The sequence below is a fragment of the Brassica napus genome, chromosome C2, assembly GCF_020379485.1.
Source record: "Brassica napus cultivar Da-Ae chromosome C2, Da-Ae, whole genome shotgun sequence".
Lineage (NCBI taxonomy): Eukaryota > Viridiplantae > Streptophyta > Magnoliopsida > Brassicales > Brassicaceae > Brassica > Brassica napus.
The window spans coordinates 47526277-47545417 of NC_063445.1; the positions used below are offsets into that span (position 1 = coordinate 47526277).

The 19141-nt window shown below is 34.7% G+C and overlaps 2 protein-coding genes across 4 annotated transcripts; both read left to right on the forward strand.

The window, feature by feature from the left end:
- The first annotated feature begins 12100 nt into the window (after positions 1 to 12100).
- LOC106399299 lies at positions 12101 to 13481 on the forward strand. Of its 3 annotated transcripts, XM_048747950.1 has the most exons (4): positions 12101 to 12276; positions 12468 to 12535; positions 12616 to 12813; positions 12962 to 13481. In XM_048747950.1, the coding sequence occupies exon 4, from the start codon at positions 12979 to 12981 to the stop codon at positions 13288 to 13290; it is 312 nt and encodes a 103-aa protein (XP_048603907.1). In that variant the 5' UTR covers positions 12101 to 12276; positions 12468 to 12535; positions 12616 to 12813; positions 12962 to 12978; the 3' UTR covers positions 13291 to 13481. The 3 variants fall into 3 exon arrangements, with proteins under 3 accessions (XP_048603907.1, XP_048603906.1, XP_013695224.1); XM_048747949.1 differs by having other exon boundaries at positions 12140 to 12316; positions 12616 to 13481; XM_013839770.3 differs by having other exon boundaries at positions 12155 to 12398; positions 12616 to 13481.
- Positions 13482 to 14130: 649 nt separating this feature from the next.
- Positions 14131 to 16684, forward strand: LOC106397613 (protein NRT1/ PTR FAMILY 8.4-like). The gene is made up of 4 exons (XM_013838232.3): positions 14131 to 14280; positions 14366 to 14468; positions 14549 to 14766; positions 15241 to 16684. The coding sequence occupies exons 1-4, from the start codon at positions 14224 to 14226 to the stop codon at positions 16534 to 16536; spliced, it is 1674 nt and encodes a 557-aa protein (XP_013693686.2). The 5' UTR covers positions 14131 to 14223; the 3' UTR covers positions 16537 to 16684.
- The last annotated feature ends 2457 nt before the right edge of the window (positions 16685 to 19141 follow it).

The following is a 19141-nucleotide window of genomic DNA, read 5'->3' on the forward strand; positions in this document are numbered from 1 at the left end:
AGGCTTACTACACTTAATAGGTTCATACTTTGACATTCTCTCAATCAGTTCTAGATCATTAGCTGCTTCCCATAGATCCCACATAATCTTTATCCGAGCTCCCCATATGTTCTCATCACTCACCATAGACATGTCCAACCCAAGCACGTGGCATTCGATGTGTTTTATAGTGTTCACACCACAATGACATTGAAGTCGGTTAAGACCACTCATAGGTACATAGGAAACATTGTATGGAGTGATGTGGAGATGCTTCTGTATTGTTAATGACTGCACGGCCTTGACAATCCGAGGAATAAGCTGCGCGAAAGCTTCCACTTCCTTGATTTTTTTTTACCCCCGCAATCAAACACCTGGATATTCCTAGTCACAAAACTGATGCATAAAGCAATCCAATGGTTGCAATTGACCCAGACAGGAACGTACATCCGATCCATCAGATACCCCTCTTTCTGCTCTAATTTATGCCTTGTTTTATCAATTTGCTTCAGAAGGAAATCAAACGAATACAGACCCCATGGGTAATTCCGAACCTTCTCCAAATCCATCGCCAACTTCATGTACAGATGCGGGATATTCACCTTCTCATCCTTCCCCATCACCACACCTATAATAACGCAAAGATATATCAGTTTCACCCTATCAACCCAAGTCCAGGTATTGCTCTCTTCCAAATGCTTCTTTTTAATGATCTGCAAATTTATTTTTCCATTTGTCTTTATCTGCTTGCTCCAAAAACCATCATCATATTTCCATGTCACTAACCCACTGTTATTCTCTCGCTTCACTTTCAGACCAGTGACAGCATGATACTCTTGCAATCCAAAACGCAGAGGTCTCCTAGCGAAAGTGAACCACTTCTCATGTCTCTTGCTTGTCATCAACTCCTTACACAAGAAAGAGTGTACCAACCTCGCATAAAACTTCAGATCATTCTTCTGGATAACCATAATCTGTGAAAAAATGGGATCTTTCATAACTTCATCGAATTCTGGCTCCATTTTTTCTTTCAGCAACTCGAGAAGTTTTAGTCGGCAGCTGTTATTAATCTTCTTAACCTGAGGTTCCAATCCCTCACCGTATAAACGACTAGGCAACTCCAACTCTATACCTGAAAATTGAAAACAATACAACATATATCTATTAATAACAAATATCACAGCTCAGTTAAATAATGTCTCTTAATACTTTATCAATAACCAATGTCAAAGAATTAGCATTCTCACTGTATTAATTTCAATTTTATGGTGTTTTAATTTTTTTTTTTTAAACAAAACCTAAAATTCCTAAATCTATCCCAAAAATATGATTTAAGCCATGATTGTGTACAAAATCTTCTCTAATCATCACCTTAACACATGATTGAAGCCTAAACATCCTAACTAACTCAAAAAATTTACCTTTTAACTTTCTATTTTCAAACTCTAAAAAGAAGTGGAGATAGAGTTTCATACCTTTGCAGAACGAACTAAAGAGTGATAGATTCGTAAAAAGCTCACGAAATCGTATGGGTTAGGCCAAATAATCGTCCAAATCAGAGTGAAATTGAGTGAGTTATGGTTAATGAACTTGGGTGAGAATTTAATTTTGTCTCCCTTTATTCGTGAATGGGAAATTATGGGTTTCATCCCAGAGAAATCGAGTTTAAAGAGTTGAAATCATGCTTGGTCGGTTCAAATCAAGTGGGAATCAATCCGGATATAATCATACAAAACCAAAAAAATCGATTTGAGATTCTTTTCTCGGCACGGGATCGATCGATCTATTCTTACAGATCGGTCGATCTGTGTAAATCGACCTTCGCCGATCGAGTGAAATGGACCAGGTCGATCAGTATATATTTCGCGTTTTTTTTGTTCTGAATAATGATCGGGATCGATCGATCCACTATAACTTGTAAAGTGGGATCGATCGACCCCCCTTGTCGAACTCAATATATATTTTTTAAAAAAAATTACAATTTTAAGGGCATTACTGCCATTTTGGAAAAAATTAATCTAACAGGACATAAAGTAATATAAATTAGTCTAAACGGACATAGTTACCATTTTTTTGCTCTAAAAAAACAGATTTCCATTTTTTCTTCCGATAAAAATTCTCTTATTGTCTCGCCAAGTAGTCCGTATCCCATGTTTTCAACTTTAGTTTTTACGGTTTATAATCGATGATAACGTTAAAGATCGAATAAAATTATTTATTTTATCGACACCAGTGAATAGTAGAAATTTCAGGAATATTATATTGTTTATGTCTCGAATAAACAAACATATGCTTATATGCGTATTTTAATATTGTCAATTTGAACTATTCGAACTTAAAAAATATGGCTTCCTGTATTTTTCACATGCAACAAATAAGAGGAAGGAAAATTAATTAACAAAAATATGGTTGGAGAAAAATAATAAAATTATAATTTTAAGTTGCATATTAAACACCAAATATTTTTTTTATCGGATCAAGTCGGTTTATCCGAATTAAAATTGTCATTCGTCACTTCAGTGTGAAAAAGATTATATACCTTGTTTATACACGCAAAAACAAAAATCAATTCATACGATCAATACTTGGTTTTGATTTAATTCCAAAACAAAATTACTTGGTTTTGATTTGACTATCGTTTGACGAAGACCTAAACTGAGAAAAGAACCTAATTGCCAATTGGAATCAGAGGTCTTGGAAAACTGTCGTTTCCTTTGTTTAAAAGTCAACACCATGCTGAAAAATAATTATTTGGAATTTTTTTTTATTTTCATTGGTTTTTTTTTTCAACACGATTGAATAGTTTTTTCGTGGTGTTTTCATTGTTGTCAAACAAAGTTAAAGTTCATAAAACAAACAGAGTTGGGCGATTAATCAAGCCTCCCACAGGTTTAGACTACCTAGAGGCGTGCTTACCATGGTTTTGATAAGGCTTATGCCTTAGGTCCCCGCAAAATGTGCAATTTTTAGGGCCCCTAATTTCATAAAATTATCCTGTAGAGCTAAATGTATAGTTTTAGGTTTTTCACATGATTCTGAATTTAATTTTTGGTTTCGGTGAATGCTTTTATTCTAATAAATTTTAAGATGTGTTATAACTAAAATGCAAAGAATTAATTAAAGAACTGACATGGTATAACTCATAGTTCTGATTTTCGTTTTGCTTTTGTTACTTATTATAATCCAATTTTTTCATTTTTCCTTACCAAAAGTTAGCTATTTGTATTTTCATTTGTACATTATGATAGTTTGATAAAATAGTTTATAGAAAAAATAAATAATACGTTTTAACATACATATTTTCTATTTATCATCATTTTTTTAAACGACAAAATGTTCTATACTTTATCTACCATTTTTTTATTTAATATTTTTTATTATTACTTTTATTTTTATTATTTTATCATTGTATTTAAATGATTATTTTTATCTTTCTAAATACCAAATCATTATTTTAATTTTCTCTAAAAATACCAATTTTCTACTTATCATTTTAACCCTTACTTTTAAATTACAAATTAAAAAAATTATATTTTTTATTACATATTGCAAAAATTTATTTTTAAAATTCGCCTTGAGCCCCCAAAAATCCTCGCACGGCACTGAGACTACCCTGAGTTTAGTTTAATTAACTCTATATTGAAAAGTAAAAACTAATTCTCACTCTGTTTCTAAATGTTGTAAGTTTATATGTTTTTATATACCTTAAGAAAATATTATAAATCTTGATTTAGGAATAATTCAATAAAAATACTCCAAGTAAATTCCGTTTAGCTTTTTAATATCCAATTTTTTTCGCTACCCAAGTTAATATCTTAACTAATCATTTTTTTCAATTTAATACACAAATTTCTAAAACTGTACCCATTTTAATGTCTAAACTTTTTTTTATTTTAATCGAAAATATTAATAAATTTTAAAAAAAAAATTTAAATTCCAAAATAAAAAAAAAATTAAATTTTTTTCTAATTTTAATTTAAGTTAAAGGAAAGAAAGTAACTAAATTATGTAATATTTTTTTTTAGAAAGCCTTAATTTTGATGGAAAGTAAATAAATTTGTTTTCTATTCCAAAAACAAAGTAGATTTGATATTTAAAACTTTAAACTTATATTACACAATAGAAGATTATAACAATTTAGTTATTTTTATTTCCAAAGACTTAAAATTAGAACTTTTAAGATTGTTTTGTGAATTTTAGAGATTTTTAAAATTTTTATTAATATTTTTGATTAAAATAAACATAGTTTGAGTATTAAAATCAGCTCCATTTTAAAATTTTGTGTATTAAAATAAGTACAATAATTAGTTGAAGTATTAAAGTGGGTAGCGAAACAGTTTGGGTATTAAAAAGCTTAACGAACTTTAGTTGGGATATTTTTATGAAATTTTCCCATTATTTTTTGTGTTTACAAATTTTTAATAATTTTAGATCAATAGGATTTAAGAAGTATATTTTTTTAAAAAAGTTTGTATCATTAACTAATAAAACATACCTAAAAAGTAAAAACGTAAAACATGTATTTTTGAAATAATTTTACAAACATTTAAGTTTAAGGAACAAGGGAGTACTATATAATTCAACGTTGTTTTCTAAACGTCTTGGACATTAAGATCTTTAAAACCTTTTGGTTTTGAATACATAACAACGGTGGCTTCATTTTTTCTTACCCTTATATTAATCAAAACCATATTTCCAACAAATATGTACAACTTTTAACACTTTGTTTATCAAGCGAAATTGTCAAATTTATTTTTTCATTAAATTTTATGAAATAAAATCTAATATATGATAGACAAATCCTTTAAATAAAAACCAATATCCTAAAAAAATAGAAAGACCAATATAAGATTTAGAACTATCCAATGATGGTATCCTAGGAGTATCTGAAACAAATTTATCATATCACATTTGTAATGGTTTAACAAAAAAAATCTATAATGACTTTATCACGAAATTCTGGTAATTTAATGGTTTTATTTGATCAAGATTTGATTATCCTAATTTTTTCAAAAAAAAATGAAAATAAGTAAAAAAATTTGATTATATGAAAATAACAAGAAAATTTTGATATAAACAAAATACGCAATAGAAATTACAAGATCATGGCTATCAATTTATAGATTTAGTTAAGATTTATAGATTAACTGGTTATATCTTAATTATTGTATTTGCTATCGATATTTTAGTCAATAAAGATATTACTCCATGTTTATTTTCAAAAAAAATTTGGTAACAATTCACTGCCAGTTATTTCCCCAGAACATGTACATTTCGTGAAAACATATATTTTGTTTTTTTTTGTGTTTGAAGGAACAAAATGATTATTTTGTTTAACTCGTACAATTGTGTTTTTATCAAAGTTGTTTAAGAATGGTACATATACGTAATAACGGGGCGGTACAAAGGGTACAACTGGCAGACGAAAATAATTAAGAAAAAGTCGAGCCAGCAAGTAACTCTCAACGGCGTTAGTCAATGGGAATCTGCAAAAGGAGACGCCAATAGACGAATAAGCCTTATACCGGCAGTTACGGTTTACCAGTTTACCTTTTCCAAGTTCTGACTTTGCTTTAATCAATGGCATTTAAGTTCTGACTTTGCTTTAATCAATGGCATGCAATGCAAGTGTAACACGATACTCTAAAAAAGGCATTCCGTTTGTTTTTCTAAGAACTCGTCCAATTAATACACTATCCTCCAGAAATAAAATTGAAGTATGCTACTTAATGATGATCGGACGTTATAAAAATGTATGTTTGTTTTGACTTTACATGCCTTACATCTTTACGTGATGTATATGTGTTATATAAGTTGGACTTTTGAAGTTTCTTCTTACAATGGGCCAGTAAAGATAATTAAGAAACCCATTAATATTAAAGCCCAAAAGATGCAACCATACTGGTTCAACAAAATCAGATCTAATCATATCTGCTTATACTTTTAAAACGTGGTTTATTTGGTTTATATTCTCTTAGAGCATCATTATCCCAAGGTTGTAGTGGGTTTCTTAGGTTATTTTTGATTTAAAACAAAATCAAAAATGTTATAAATCATTTAGTGATCGACCCATTTATCGGCCTGTGTAGTAAGACGGGCCAAACCCATCCGCAGGATCATACTGGCGTCTATCTACTTTTGTGTTTATCCACATTATAGTTAGTGTTTATCTTACGTATTGCTAGTCATTATCTAGTTAAGGATAAGTACGATCTCATGTCGATTCAGTACTTAGACCGTCATTACCATATGTATATAAAGACCAGTTGGTCGACCTAATAATAAACACAAGTTCCCTTCTTCATTCACAACACGTTATCAGCACGATAGACTCCAAAACCCTGAGATAAAACCTAACCTAAAATCCATCACACATAAACCCTAATCCAGGCGTAACTTAAAATCAATCTATCTCTCAAACCCCGAGGAACCAGACGACGAGCCACATATCAAATTGAAGCTCTGGACAAGACGAATCTATCAGCGAAAACCGTTCGTCAATCCGATCTCAGACGCGCCCACACTCGCAGAAACAATAGACGGCGCCGCCTTGGTCTTTTGGAACCCTAATCCCGAAGAACTCTAATTCGTTCTTGATTCCGTTCCAGCAAGCATTACCGTCTCAGCTTCATCCCGATCTCAGCTCAGACGAACCCTTGAACTCAATCCCGTCTCGCGTTCCCGTCACTACCTCAGCTCGATCCGACGATCAGCCTCAACCCGTTCGCGAGAGACAACCAAGGCGATCGCGACCTAACAAACCTAACCCGATCGCATCCTCTCAGCTCGCGATCCCGAAGCAGCCAGCTCGCGTCCGTTCGAGGTTCATCTTGGTGGTCCGGTTTCTACAATCTGCAAAACAAAGGTAATCCTAATTCCGAGAACATGAATTGAACATGGTTGTTTTGTAAAGATTGAAACCCTAAAATCAGAACTCTAAAGATGAAAGCCATAGGGAAAATAAATCAAACCCTAAAGAGTAAATCGGAGCTCGAATAAGTCTGATCCCCTAAACCATAATTCGAGATTGATCCATTGATCAATTAAAATCAAAGTCTTAATGATTTTGAATCTCAAATCAAATCCTCTTGATCAAAGATCAAAGTTTTTCGAAATCTCCTAAAAACCCTAATTTTGGAAAATCGGTTTTAAATTGTTTGATTTAAACTTTGATTGTTTGATCACCTAGAGCTATTGATAAGATTGTTTAAATTCGAATCTAAATCACTCAAACTGAAACCCTAAAAGTTTAAATCGGTTTTAAAATGTCTTTGTTTGATGATTGATGATCTGAGATGTTAGGATTGATAAATTGATTAATAGATCTAATCTCAAGATTCGAAATCCTTAAGGCCTTGAAACCCTTAATCTTGATTGATATTCCTAAAGGCCTTGAAACCTTAAATCTCTCATTACTTAAAACCTGAAAGATTGATTTAAAGAATTTACATATTGAATGAGAGTTAGGTTGCTAGATTATTTGATTGATATGGATCGTGTGGCATTGTGTTTTTGTTATCAATCATACTGAATGGCCGTGAGGCATAATGCATTGGTTCATACATGCGGCCTTGTGCCCTTGATTGAGATTAAAGCCGTAAGGCCTAAGCATCACAAAACATGAGCCGTGTAGCCTAAAGTATTATAGATAGACTTATGAAATCATATGCACTAATTATTTGAATTGGTTGCAAGAATTTTAAATCATGAATTTATTAATGATTTCAGATGTCGAGATTTGAGCCTTCGGATTATGCTGCCCTAGATATCTCTGGAGATAATTATCCAGAATGGGAAATGAACACTTCAATTGCCCTGAAGTCTAGAGGACTCGGGAAATGTATCATTGAAAGAAATGATGAAGTTGAAAGTGAAAAGCATAGAGCCATAACAATTATGCGCTATCATCTCACTGAGGAACTGAGAAATAAGTACGAAAGTATTGAGGATCCTTATGATCTTTGGATAAAACTAAAATCCATATACTCAATGGAATTATGGCGAAAGGCCATGAATGATTGGAAGATACTCAGGTTCCAGGATTTTAAATCCGTGGAAGAATACGATTCTGCTCTAATATAAATCGCCCATAGTCCTGAACTATGTGATGAAGTGGTTACAGATAATGATCTACTGTATAAAACATATTCCACATTCAATCCAAAGGATCGGTTGCTATCATATACAGCTAAAGGTTTCACAACCTATAATGACCTATTGTCATACCTATTGGCAACTGAGCAAAGAAAGCAGAAAATTAAAGATACCATTGACAGATTTGAGAAACTTCAGAAAAGATGCATTGAGGAACAAAACAGTGAGATGAGATATCCTGAGGCATTGGATCAGGATGAATCCAAGAAAACCGTGTGGAGTAATATAGATTGTGAGGCCGGCTTATACATTGACTAAAAGAAAGATCTCGACATGATAATTTTATTTTAAGTCTATGATTTTGTGATTTGCTTTTGACCTACTTGATGATTCACGATTTTGTTTTTATATATTATCTTGCTTGGTCTTGCTTGATGATTCTTGATTAAATAACAAATAAAACCTTAATAAAAGGATAATCAGTCCACTGATAGTTGATTTCATGCATGGTTTAACTTTACCTTGATTGTATAGGTTTAACTTTACCTTCCTGCAATCACATAAAATCAATTGTTGGGTGTAGACTAATGAGTCAGTTCACTGATAGATTGATTTCTCGCATAGATTTAACTTCATCTTGATTGTATAGGTTCAACTTTACCTTCCTACAATCACTTGAAATCAATTAATTGGTACTGACAATGGCAAAAGACACGACATTATTCAGACCCATTGAGTTATAAAGAAATCAATTAATGCCTATACCCATATTTTCTACTGATTTATTCTATGCTAAGGATCAGTATGAAAGAGGCATAAAGCCATGGTAACCAGTATGGTTCACCACGAAATAAACACTTATGGCATGACCAGATTAGCCATCTTGATCCAAAACATGATGAAAAATTAATTAAGGCACAAAAGTGATCCCATAAAATCTCACAATGTGTTATAAGTACACAAAAAGGAAAATCACTAAAATAATTAAGGCTCCACTGTCCTAAGCACTACGAAATTATGAGTATGTTCATGAGGGGGAGAGAGGACTAAAACCCACAGTCCATGATCATATCATAAATTCGGATTCCATGGTTTACAACCATAATATACACGGCTGGAAAGCTTTAAAGCTCTCACTAATGGTACATCACCCACGTCCAGCCTAAAGCTTAAGGACATTATGTATATAAATATTGATTTACATCAGGCCATACATGTAAGCATAGACATTCCCACCTCTGAATGATTAAGGGTCATAAACCAGACATATACACAAACCATCTTAAGAAAATACGAATATTCCACCACATATATGTGTGCCATTTAAGATGGAACCTCAGATGAGGATTGAGAATATATATTAGATAAATAAGACTTCCTCCACGAAACTATAATGTATCTTGTGCCAAACATGGATGATTTAATCAAGTGGCCAAGAACACAGATTACAAAAGATAGTAATCTGATTATCCAACTTTGAAAGGAGAAAGTTATCAGGCTGATAAAGAGTAAAGAGTAAAAGAGAAATATAATGGTATCAACCATAGTTGTCTTGGCAAGATCCTCAGACCAAAGATTATGATCTAGACGTTCTAAAAGAATATGATCAAAAGATATAAAAGCTAGCAGAAATATATGCCAGACACACTGACCCGAAAAGAAAAAAATGACTATGTCATACCAGCTTAAGCACCACGAATTTGATGTCTAAGAGACACAATCAAGTTGCTACAATGTCTATTAGAGATAGACAAATAAGTTCCAAATAATAAGGAACCTCGGAAAGTAATGAAAGGTGCTCAGAATCGTACAAATCCGAGTTCATAAGAGAAACCAGTTCAGACAGAGAAATAAGGTTGCGCAACCACACATCTAAGGTACCAGACCATGTAGTTTGGGACGCCAAATTGCAAGGTATAAAGGTCTTGGATAATAAGATCTCAAAATCTAATTAGATCATGTCTGGAACAGTATGAAACTGAAGATAAAGAGTGTTAACACCAAAGAGTATTTACATACACAAGAGCTCATAAAAGATTGTAGTACTTGGGATTTGAAGGATATAACCTGAGGATCATGAACCCACGTAGAGTACTCATAAAACCTATATAGGGACGTGGGGTGTTCAAAGAATTCAAAGTAATTATAAGACAGATGGGCGTAGTAACCATGTACATACAGAAAAACTATCTAAGAAAAAAACCAGTGAATGGATCTTGTGAGATAAGAAATTCCGTGAGATTAAAGGACATGACCACATGGTATAGTGTGTCCATGTTCCTTCTAAATAACGTTCAAGTATAGCTTGATTACACAAGGATACTCACAAGGACCAAAGAACAATTTATAAAGAGATATGCTCCTATATGGTGGATGCTACTACAGAAAATCAAGTTTGATTTTGTCTGGATATTTACTAAAGAAATAATGGTGTAGTAAGCAGCAAATGGATCATTGGATAAAGGTATCAACGTACCAAAGAAATATGAGAAAAAAATTCTCATAGAACAAGCTTTGTTCCTAAGTTGTTTATGGATTGTAATATACAGCAGCTGTAAGTAATATGAAAGACTAAGTATTTAGTGCAGTCAGTCCATACAGAAAATATTATAATTCTTTGTGATCATAATAAATACCAACTGGGAGAAAAATGTTTAATGGTTCAAAGGTTCAATGATAGAAGTTATCGATTGATTAAACAGACTATGTTTTACATATGGAAAGTCTGTAGAAAAATCATAGCCGTGTGTGTGTATATGATTAAGTCAGCACGCCTAAGTGAGAACCATAAACCAGGATAGTGACCAGAAGGATGTCTGGTCGTGGCTTAATGATTATAAGCATTGCTAAAGCAAGAAAATATCGATAACCATGTACAAAGGACATGAGTGTATGACTGCGAATTCATTGTGTGATGAGTTTCATTGCAGCAAATAATTATTGATGGTATGACCTTAGACACTCATGATTATGAACGAATATAGACAAGGTCTATAGCTCAACATGGATCGACAAAAGAAAATAAAGAATGATTGGTTACAATGGATAAAGCCATTGGCACATACAAAGAGATATAAGTCCGAATGAACGAAAGATATGAAGTAAAGTTGTTCGTATGTGTTCTGGGTCTATGACTCAATATATATTGAATGTCCACATTTTGGGAAAGCCATATAACCAAAGAGAATCCGTGGGACATGAAAAAGGACCTGCAAGTAAAGTTTTATTGCAGATTATAAAGTCCATCCGAGCACTGTTTGAAGCACCATCAGTTCAACCAAGACATGGAGTGATCAGCAGCAAAGATGTACATCCTGACCACATCTTAATGGAGTTCCAAAAGACATACCAACGTCCAAGACTTACAAGTTCATTCAAGGAGAATCCAGCTGATCATCTTCACCAAGTCATAGGCAACTTCAACGTTCAAGAAGACTCGGATACCAGATGGGAATGCGTCTACTACAGTGATGCATTCATCAGAGGGAGTTCATGTGTTGTACTTTTTTTCCTGTCTTGTTTTCCCTTTTTACTACATTGGGTTTTGGGTTTGTCAAGAGAGGTTTTAATGAGGCAACATCCAAAGCATGAATGAACCTTGACCGGATGTGTCGATCAAGGGGGAGTGTTATAAACCATTTAGTGATCGACCCAATTATCTAAGCTCATCCGCAGGATCATACTGGCGCTTATCTACTCTTGTGTTTATCCACATTATAGTTGGTGTTTATCTTACGTATTGCTAGTTATTATCTAGTTAAGGATAAGTACGATCTCATGTCGATCCAGTACTTAGACCGTCATTACCATATGTATATAAAGACTAGTTGGTCGACCTAATAATAAACACAAGTTTTCCTTTTTTTTTTTTTTTTTTTTTGGACAAACAAATTAATATTTCGCACTGGTGGCGCCTCGAATTCAGGTTGCTCTGCGGTACATCTTATCTGGACCACTTGGAAACAATGAATTTCTTCATTCACAACAAAAAATACATAATAACACAAGGGACGTATCTTAATTAGGGGAAGTAAAACGCGGTTCTTAAAGACACGTGTAACCAAATTAGAGGAGAGAGAGGAGAAGTGTCTTCGTTCGTGTCTGGATCGCAAACTTTGCTTCGAATTAAACCCATCTCTCACCTTCCCTTGCAATCAAATCTCCAACGAAATCAATCTCTCTGCGGAATTCTCACTCTTCTGGGTTTATCTCTCTCCCTCGTCTCCTTATCTCAGATTCTAGGGTTGGAAGTTTCTATCTTCTTGTTTCGGTTTAGTGTTGGTGTCGATTCATTCTCTGTAGCTAAATTTGAGTAGTCTACTATGGTATGTGTTGGCTTGTTACATGAAGATTTCAATTGAATTATCTAAAGCTCTGTTTTTTTTTTTGAACAGATTGGTGGAGGTCAGCTTTGCGTGTGGCCTGGTGGTTTGAGACATCCGTGCCTCGGGAAACGATAGAGGTAGCATACACATCTCTGGTGTACTTAACATTTCACAATCAGTGACTTGAAACATATATGTATTTTGAGTGGAACTATAGGTGAAGCAGGACCAGATGGGAACTTGCCGTGCGGGAGAGAGGACGATGGTGAAAGCGAAGTGTTTGTTAAGTATAATCGAATGCTGCATGGGAAGAAGAAGAAAAGAGGCCAAACAAATGAGAAAACTCTGACGATTAAGTTCCTAAAGAAGTACATTCAATATGCCAAGCATCGAATTCAGCCAGCTCACTGATGAAGTAAGACACTGAACTTAAACATGCAGCTTTACATATTTTATATCTATTAAATCCGACGCAGAGGCTGCATCTGTTATTGATTCATTGAGAAAGAAAAAATTGGAATTTGACTTACATATTGAATACTCATCATCACTGATATAACAAGACTAGCAAAAAGATCAAATGGTCGCCACCGTGATCACGGCTATATTCCAAGGCTCCGTCTCCGTCCTCATCTTCACCAACACGGCTAACTTCCTAGGGAGTCTCAAGTCGTATGTGAGGGAGGAAGATGCGGCTGTGATCTTGAAGCTTGGTGGTGGGCTCTGTGTTGTGATCTTTTGTTTTGATTGGGTTGTGCTTGTGTTGGCTTTCTTCTTGAAGTATTACGCTTATGTTGAGGGTGGTGGTGATAGAAGCGTTGCGGTGAAGAGGAGTGGTAAGGTGCAGAGTGATGAGAATCCTAAGGATTGGCCATGGCCTTTCCAAGTTTGAAGTTTAGTGTCTTCTTGTGTTGTTGAGAGCTATATCAGTATCAAATGTTGTCTTTTGATCTGTTTCTTTTGATTTGTTCATTTGTTGTTTGTTGTATCTGTCATTGTTGGCAATGATTGGCTACATATATATTATATGTGTTTCCTATGGATTGTTCTTTACTCATTGTTATATATTATATGTGTTTCCTATGGATTGTTTTTTACTCATTGTTATTTAAGTTGCTCTACGTGTAGTTGTTGTATCTTGTGTCACGGAATTATTTGAGTCTTTGCGTCTTGTATTTGTGTCTATATAAAGAAATCTTGTATGCTTCAGTTTGTATCTTGTATTTTCTCACCTTCTCTATATAATTTTTGCTTTGCGTGCAGCTTCAGTTTGTCTTTTGTATCTTGTATTTGCTTCACATTTTATTCACAAAGTCATAATCTCAACTTCTTACAAAACAACTTCCATTCTCAACAAACAATTTATTCACCAAACAAGTTCCATTCTCACCTTTTATCATTCTCATCAAACCTTTTATTCACCAAAGTCAAAATCCATTCTCATCAAATTTTTTAATAATTTTTTTTAAAAACCTTTAGTTAAGAGACTTGCATTGCAGCACATAAATGTTCGGGTCTCTTAACAGAATCTCTTAACACACATTTATTATTTAAAAATATTAAAAAATAACTAAGAGATCCTAAATGGGTATTTGGGATAATGATGCTCTTAGAACATGTTTAATGGAGGGTTCTTAAAGTAGGATTCTTATCGGAATATAAGAAACCTTTCATTAAACATGCTCTTAGAATAAAGAATATGGTTCTGTGGTGACTAGTGAGTGACCACTCACACAACAACTTGTTCAGTGCGAGAATATTTTTTAGTGGAGAAGCTTAAGTTAGCTTTGAATGAAGTTTGTTATGTTGAGTAGAAAGTAAAGAGATGGGTTCCATTGATGAAGAAACGTCACTCCTTGAAGCTGAACAATCTCTTTTACAGGTTTAGCCTCATGGGTCTATGTAATATTTGTGACCGTTTCATAAGTCTCTGAAGAAGATCCATGTCTGATTTCTTTATTTTCCAGGAAGAAGTGAAACTGTATGCTGAAGATGGGTCAGTAGACATTAATGGAAACCCACCATTGAAGCAGAAAACAGGAAACTGGAAAGCTTGCCCATTCATTTTTGGTATAAATCAATTCTAGTACTTATGATCCTCCTCATGTCCTGTCTGTAACTTTCAAGAACCGGTATGCTTTGATGTGCAGCCAATGAATGCTGTGAACGGTTGGCTTATTATGGCATTGCCAAGAATCTAATCACTTACTTCACAAATGAATTGCACGAGACCAATGTTTCTGCAGCTAGACACGTCATGACATGGCAAGGAACATGTTATATCACTCCTCTACTTGGAGCTCTAATAGCTGATGCTTATTGGGGAAGATATAGGACAATTGCTTGTTTCTCTGCCATTTATTTCAGCGTAAGCATTTTTTAGCGAAAAACATTGCTTTTAGACAAAGGATTTGCAAGACCTGAGCTGAATTTTCTGATAAGCCAAGACACATAGGTTTACTTGAAGAGGTTCATCTACTCAAGTCTTAGGTACCATAGGATTTATTGTAGAGATGATAGTTGTTTACGTATGGTTAAAAGGTAGGTTACTGAGGGCTGGATGGATATTTGGCCAAGAGTTGATAGATAGCCAAAGCCGGTCCTAAGCATGTTCAGTTAAAACATTGTACTATGATACCCAAACTTTTAAGAATTAGTATAAATAAACATATAGCTTTATTGAAATTCTTATTAATTTTTCTGTGTTCTCCAATATCTTAGAATCGGTAGCTAATATAGTTTCTCTCTATGGTTTGGTGAATTTTGGAACAATGAAGAACAGTCTCACAGCTTCTGTTCTGGTTAATTATGTTCATTTGTTCTGTACTTTTATCTGTTTCAGGGAATGGTTGCACTGACACTCTCAGCTTCAGTTCCGGGTTTGAAGCCAGGGGAATGTGTAGGTTCCATCTGTCCACCCGCAACAATGCCTCAGCAAGCAGTTTTATTTTCGGGGCTTTACCTCATCGCCCTCGGGACAGGAGGAATCAAACCATGTGTCTCATCCTTTGGTGCTGATCAGTTTGACCAGACTGATCCAAGTGAACGTGTCAGAAAAGCTTCTTTCTTTAACTGGTACTACTTCTCAATCAACGTTGGTGCGTTTGTCTCATCTACTCTTCTAGTATGGGTTCAAGAGAATTGTGGGTGGGAGCTAGGGTTCATGATACCAACCGTGTTCATGGGACTCGCTACAGCTAGTTTCTTCTTTGGCACTCCTCTTTATAGGTTTCAGAAACCTAGAGGCAGTCCCATTACTAGAGCTTGCCAAGTTCTTGTAGCTGCATACCGTAACATGAACCTCAAGCTCCCTGAAGAAAACCACACACCTCTGTCCGAAGTAACGGACGGTTACAAGTTTCTTGACAAAGCCGCAATGATCTCAGAAGAAGACACCATTCACGACCCGTGGAAGCTATGTACTGTGACTCAAGTCGAAGAAGTTAAGATTATATTACGTTTGTTCCCTATTTGGTCCTCAGGGATCATCTTCTCAGTCCTCCACTCACAGATCTACACTCTTTATGTCCAACAAGGACGGTCCATGCAACGAACCATAGGCTCATTTGAGATCCCTCCAGCTACTCTCGGCATGTTCGACACTGCAAGTGTTCTCATAACCGTTCCAATCTACGATAGACTCATCGTTCCCTTTGTGAGAAGGTTCACAGGCTTAGCTAAAGGCTTCACTGACCTACAACGCATGGGGATTGGACTGTTCGTCTCTGTCTTGAGCTTAGCAGTTGCAGCTATAGTTGAGACGGTTCGGTTACGTTTATCCCGAGAAATTGGAGACATGACAATCTTCTGGCAAGTCCCTCAGTACTTTCTTATGGGGACTGCTGGTGTTTTTTTCTTCGTTGGTCGGATTCAGTTTTTCTATGAGCAGTCTCCAGATACAATGAGAAGTTTGTGTAATGCTTGGGCACTTCTTACTACTACGCTTGGAAACTACTTGAGTTCGATGATTGTTACGGCTGTGGCGTGTTTGAGCGGGAAAGATGATGGTTGGATTCCTTCAGACAACCTTAACAACGGACATCTTGATTACTTCTTTTGGCTTTTGGTCTGTCTTGGGTCTGTGAACATTCCAGTTTTTGTCTTCTTCTCTGTTAGATACACGCAGAAGAAGGTTTAGTGTGGTTTTATTTTATTATTCTTCTTGGTTCCACACCTGATGTAAAACTTATTTCGTCATTTGTTAATGCCATGGAGGATCTTGTTTGTACTATCAAGAAAACTTGTTAAAGAAGAAACACTGATGTTTCTTAGATATATTTTAGATAGAATGATGTGCATTATATAAATCGTCATAGTTTATCTTCTTGGCGTTTGGTTTTCGATTCGGTTCTGGTTCAAGTTCAAGTTTTTCAGTTTTTCTGGTTCTAGACATATAGAAATTCTTTGGTTATTTATGAAATTCGGTTTGGTTTAGATAAATTTGGCTGACTTGTAGTCTAAATAATTTCACAGCCGTGTCTAAGAAGTCTAAAGGCAATAGATATCGTAATAGAAATAAATAGAGTTTATTCTGTTAAGCTCAATTCTGTAGAGATTTATTTGATTGGAATGCATATCATGAAACATTATTTCCAAGGGAAGAAATATTATAGTAAATGTGGTTGTATTTTCTTTTTTTATTATGGTTTTTATTCCAGTGAGTTTTTCCATGTCAAGGTTTTAACGAGACAACAAAGAACACACAAAAGATAGACACCTAAAGAGAATGTTACAATTTGAGAGATGAAAGTCTATCACTGTTCTAAAGTTTTTGAGATAAAGAAGAAAATTATCAATTCAAGACTCAAGCACTATCGAAGAATAGCGATGTCAATGTTCTATTCAAGTGACAGTTTAGCTGATTTATTCACGGAGGCGTTACCCACTGCTATCTTAAAATTGATCTTTCTTTGATGCAACTACCTTAAAATTTGCTTTTACAATTCTTATCTGTTGAGGATTTCTTTAAAAAAAAATTACAATAAAATAATTTTTATTAAATAAATATATACTTATGATCAATATTTTTAACACATGTAGTATTTATTGTCCTGTGTCACAATCGTGTTTATTAGCAATTTTGAAGAACCAACATTTATATAATAAGATATTTACCTAGATTTTAGGAAACATATTATTTTCTTTCTAACAAAAAAAGGATATTTCAAAAAATTAATGATATATTTAAATTTATTAACAAAATATATGTTACCATATTAAGGATGCTATCCGAGATTTTCACATATTTGCATTGTTATTAATAATGTATTATTCTAATGCAAATCCTATTATTTTGGTAACATATCATTCAACATTAATATTTAATTTAATATTTTTTGACTTGGTGGTCAAGATTTTCACAAAATTTGTATAAATACCCTCATCACATCTAACAAAATAAATCACAAACCAAAAATCATACCACATAAAATCAAATTTTTTTTTTGATGAAATTTTGAATTTATTGATCATCATTGAGAGATATTTATAAACAATGCTATTCTAAAAGAATGAGGTTCTATATATCTAGAAAGTATAATGGAAAAATGACTGAAACTCCTTTCCTATCCAAAGACCTCAAAACACCTTCTCATGAGTCCTTCAAGTCTATGATGACCCTTATAACCAACGAGGATATCCGATTCTTGACTACCTGGCTTACAATACAGATCAACTGATCTGTTCCCTTAATCCCCTGTTGGTGCCTTCGGAGATTTCTCTCCCACCAAACATGATAAAAACCACTTGAAACAGAAGTCGAATGAGAATCTGGTCCATTAATGAATATGCTCCTCCACACACTAACTTGAGCATGTCTGACCAATCTGGATTGATTCTTCTTCCTATAAGCATGCTTGCAACTCTGTCCCAAATTCTATAAGAATAAGGACATGCGAAGAATAAGTGGACACGAGTTTCATCCCTCTCTCCACAGAAAACACATCCTTGCGTGATCCCCCATTGCCTCATTCGGTCTCCAGTTGAGAGTATGTTCTGTATTGCAAGCCAAACAATAAAAGTGCATCTAGGAATTCCTTGTTTAAACCACACCCTGTTACTCCAGTTTACTGCTTCTTTCTTGCATCGTATTTGTTCCCAAGTTCGAGCAGAAGAGAAGTAGTCCTTATAATCATCACTATCATGCTTCCAAAGATACTTATCATCTTCCATCTGTGGGTCAGGGACTGGTTCAGCTCGGATTCTGGCATGAAGCTCCTGGAAATGGCGACTTCTATGGCCCCTTATACTCCACTGATTTTGGCTAGCAGTATCACACACCCTTGCACTGCGAACAATCCCCAAATAACGAGTGCCAGTTGCTCCTGTTACATCAATAAGTCTGCCAATTTTCAGCCAATCATCATGCCAAAAGAAAGCTCTGGCACCATTACCAACTTCCACCCTGATAAACTGATACGCCAAAGTGCACATCTTAAGAAGCTTCCTCCATATCCATGAACCCGCTGACTCGTCACGCACATCCCAGAATGAACTATGTCGCATGAGATAATGCCGAGTCCATGAAACCCACAAAGAGTCTATCATATTAAACATGTGCCAGATCAAGCTGAGAGCAAATACCCTAACTGAATCTCTGAGTCTCCTGATCCCTAGTCCCCCCTCTGACTTGGGAAAACACAAATCCTCCCAACGAACTTTAGCCTTGTGAGTCTGATTAGGATCACCCGACAATAAAAAAGCACTACAGAGGCTCTCAATTGTATCTAGACAAGTCATTGGCA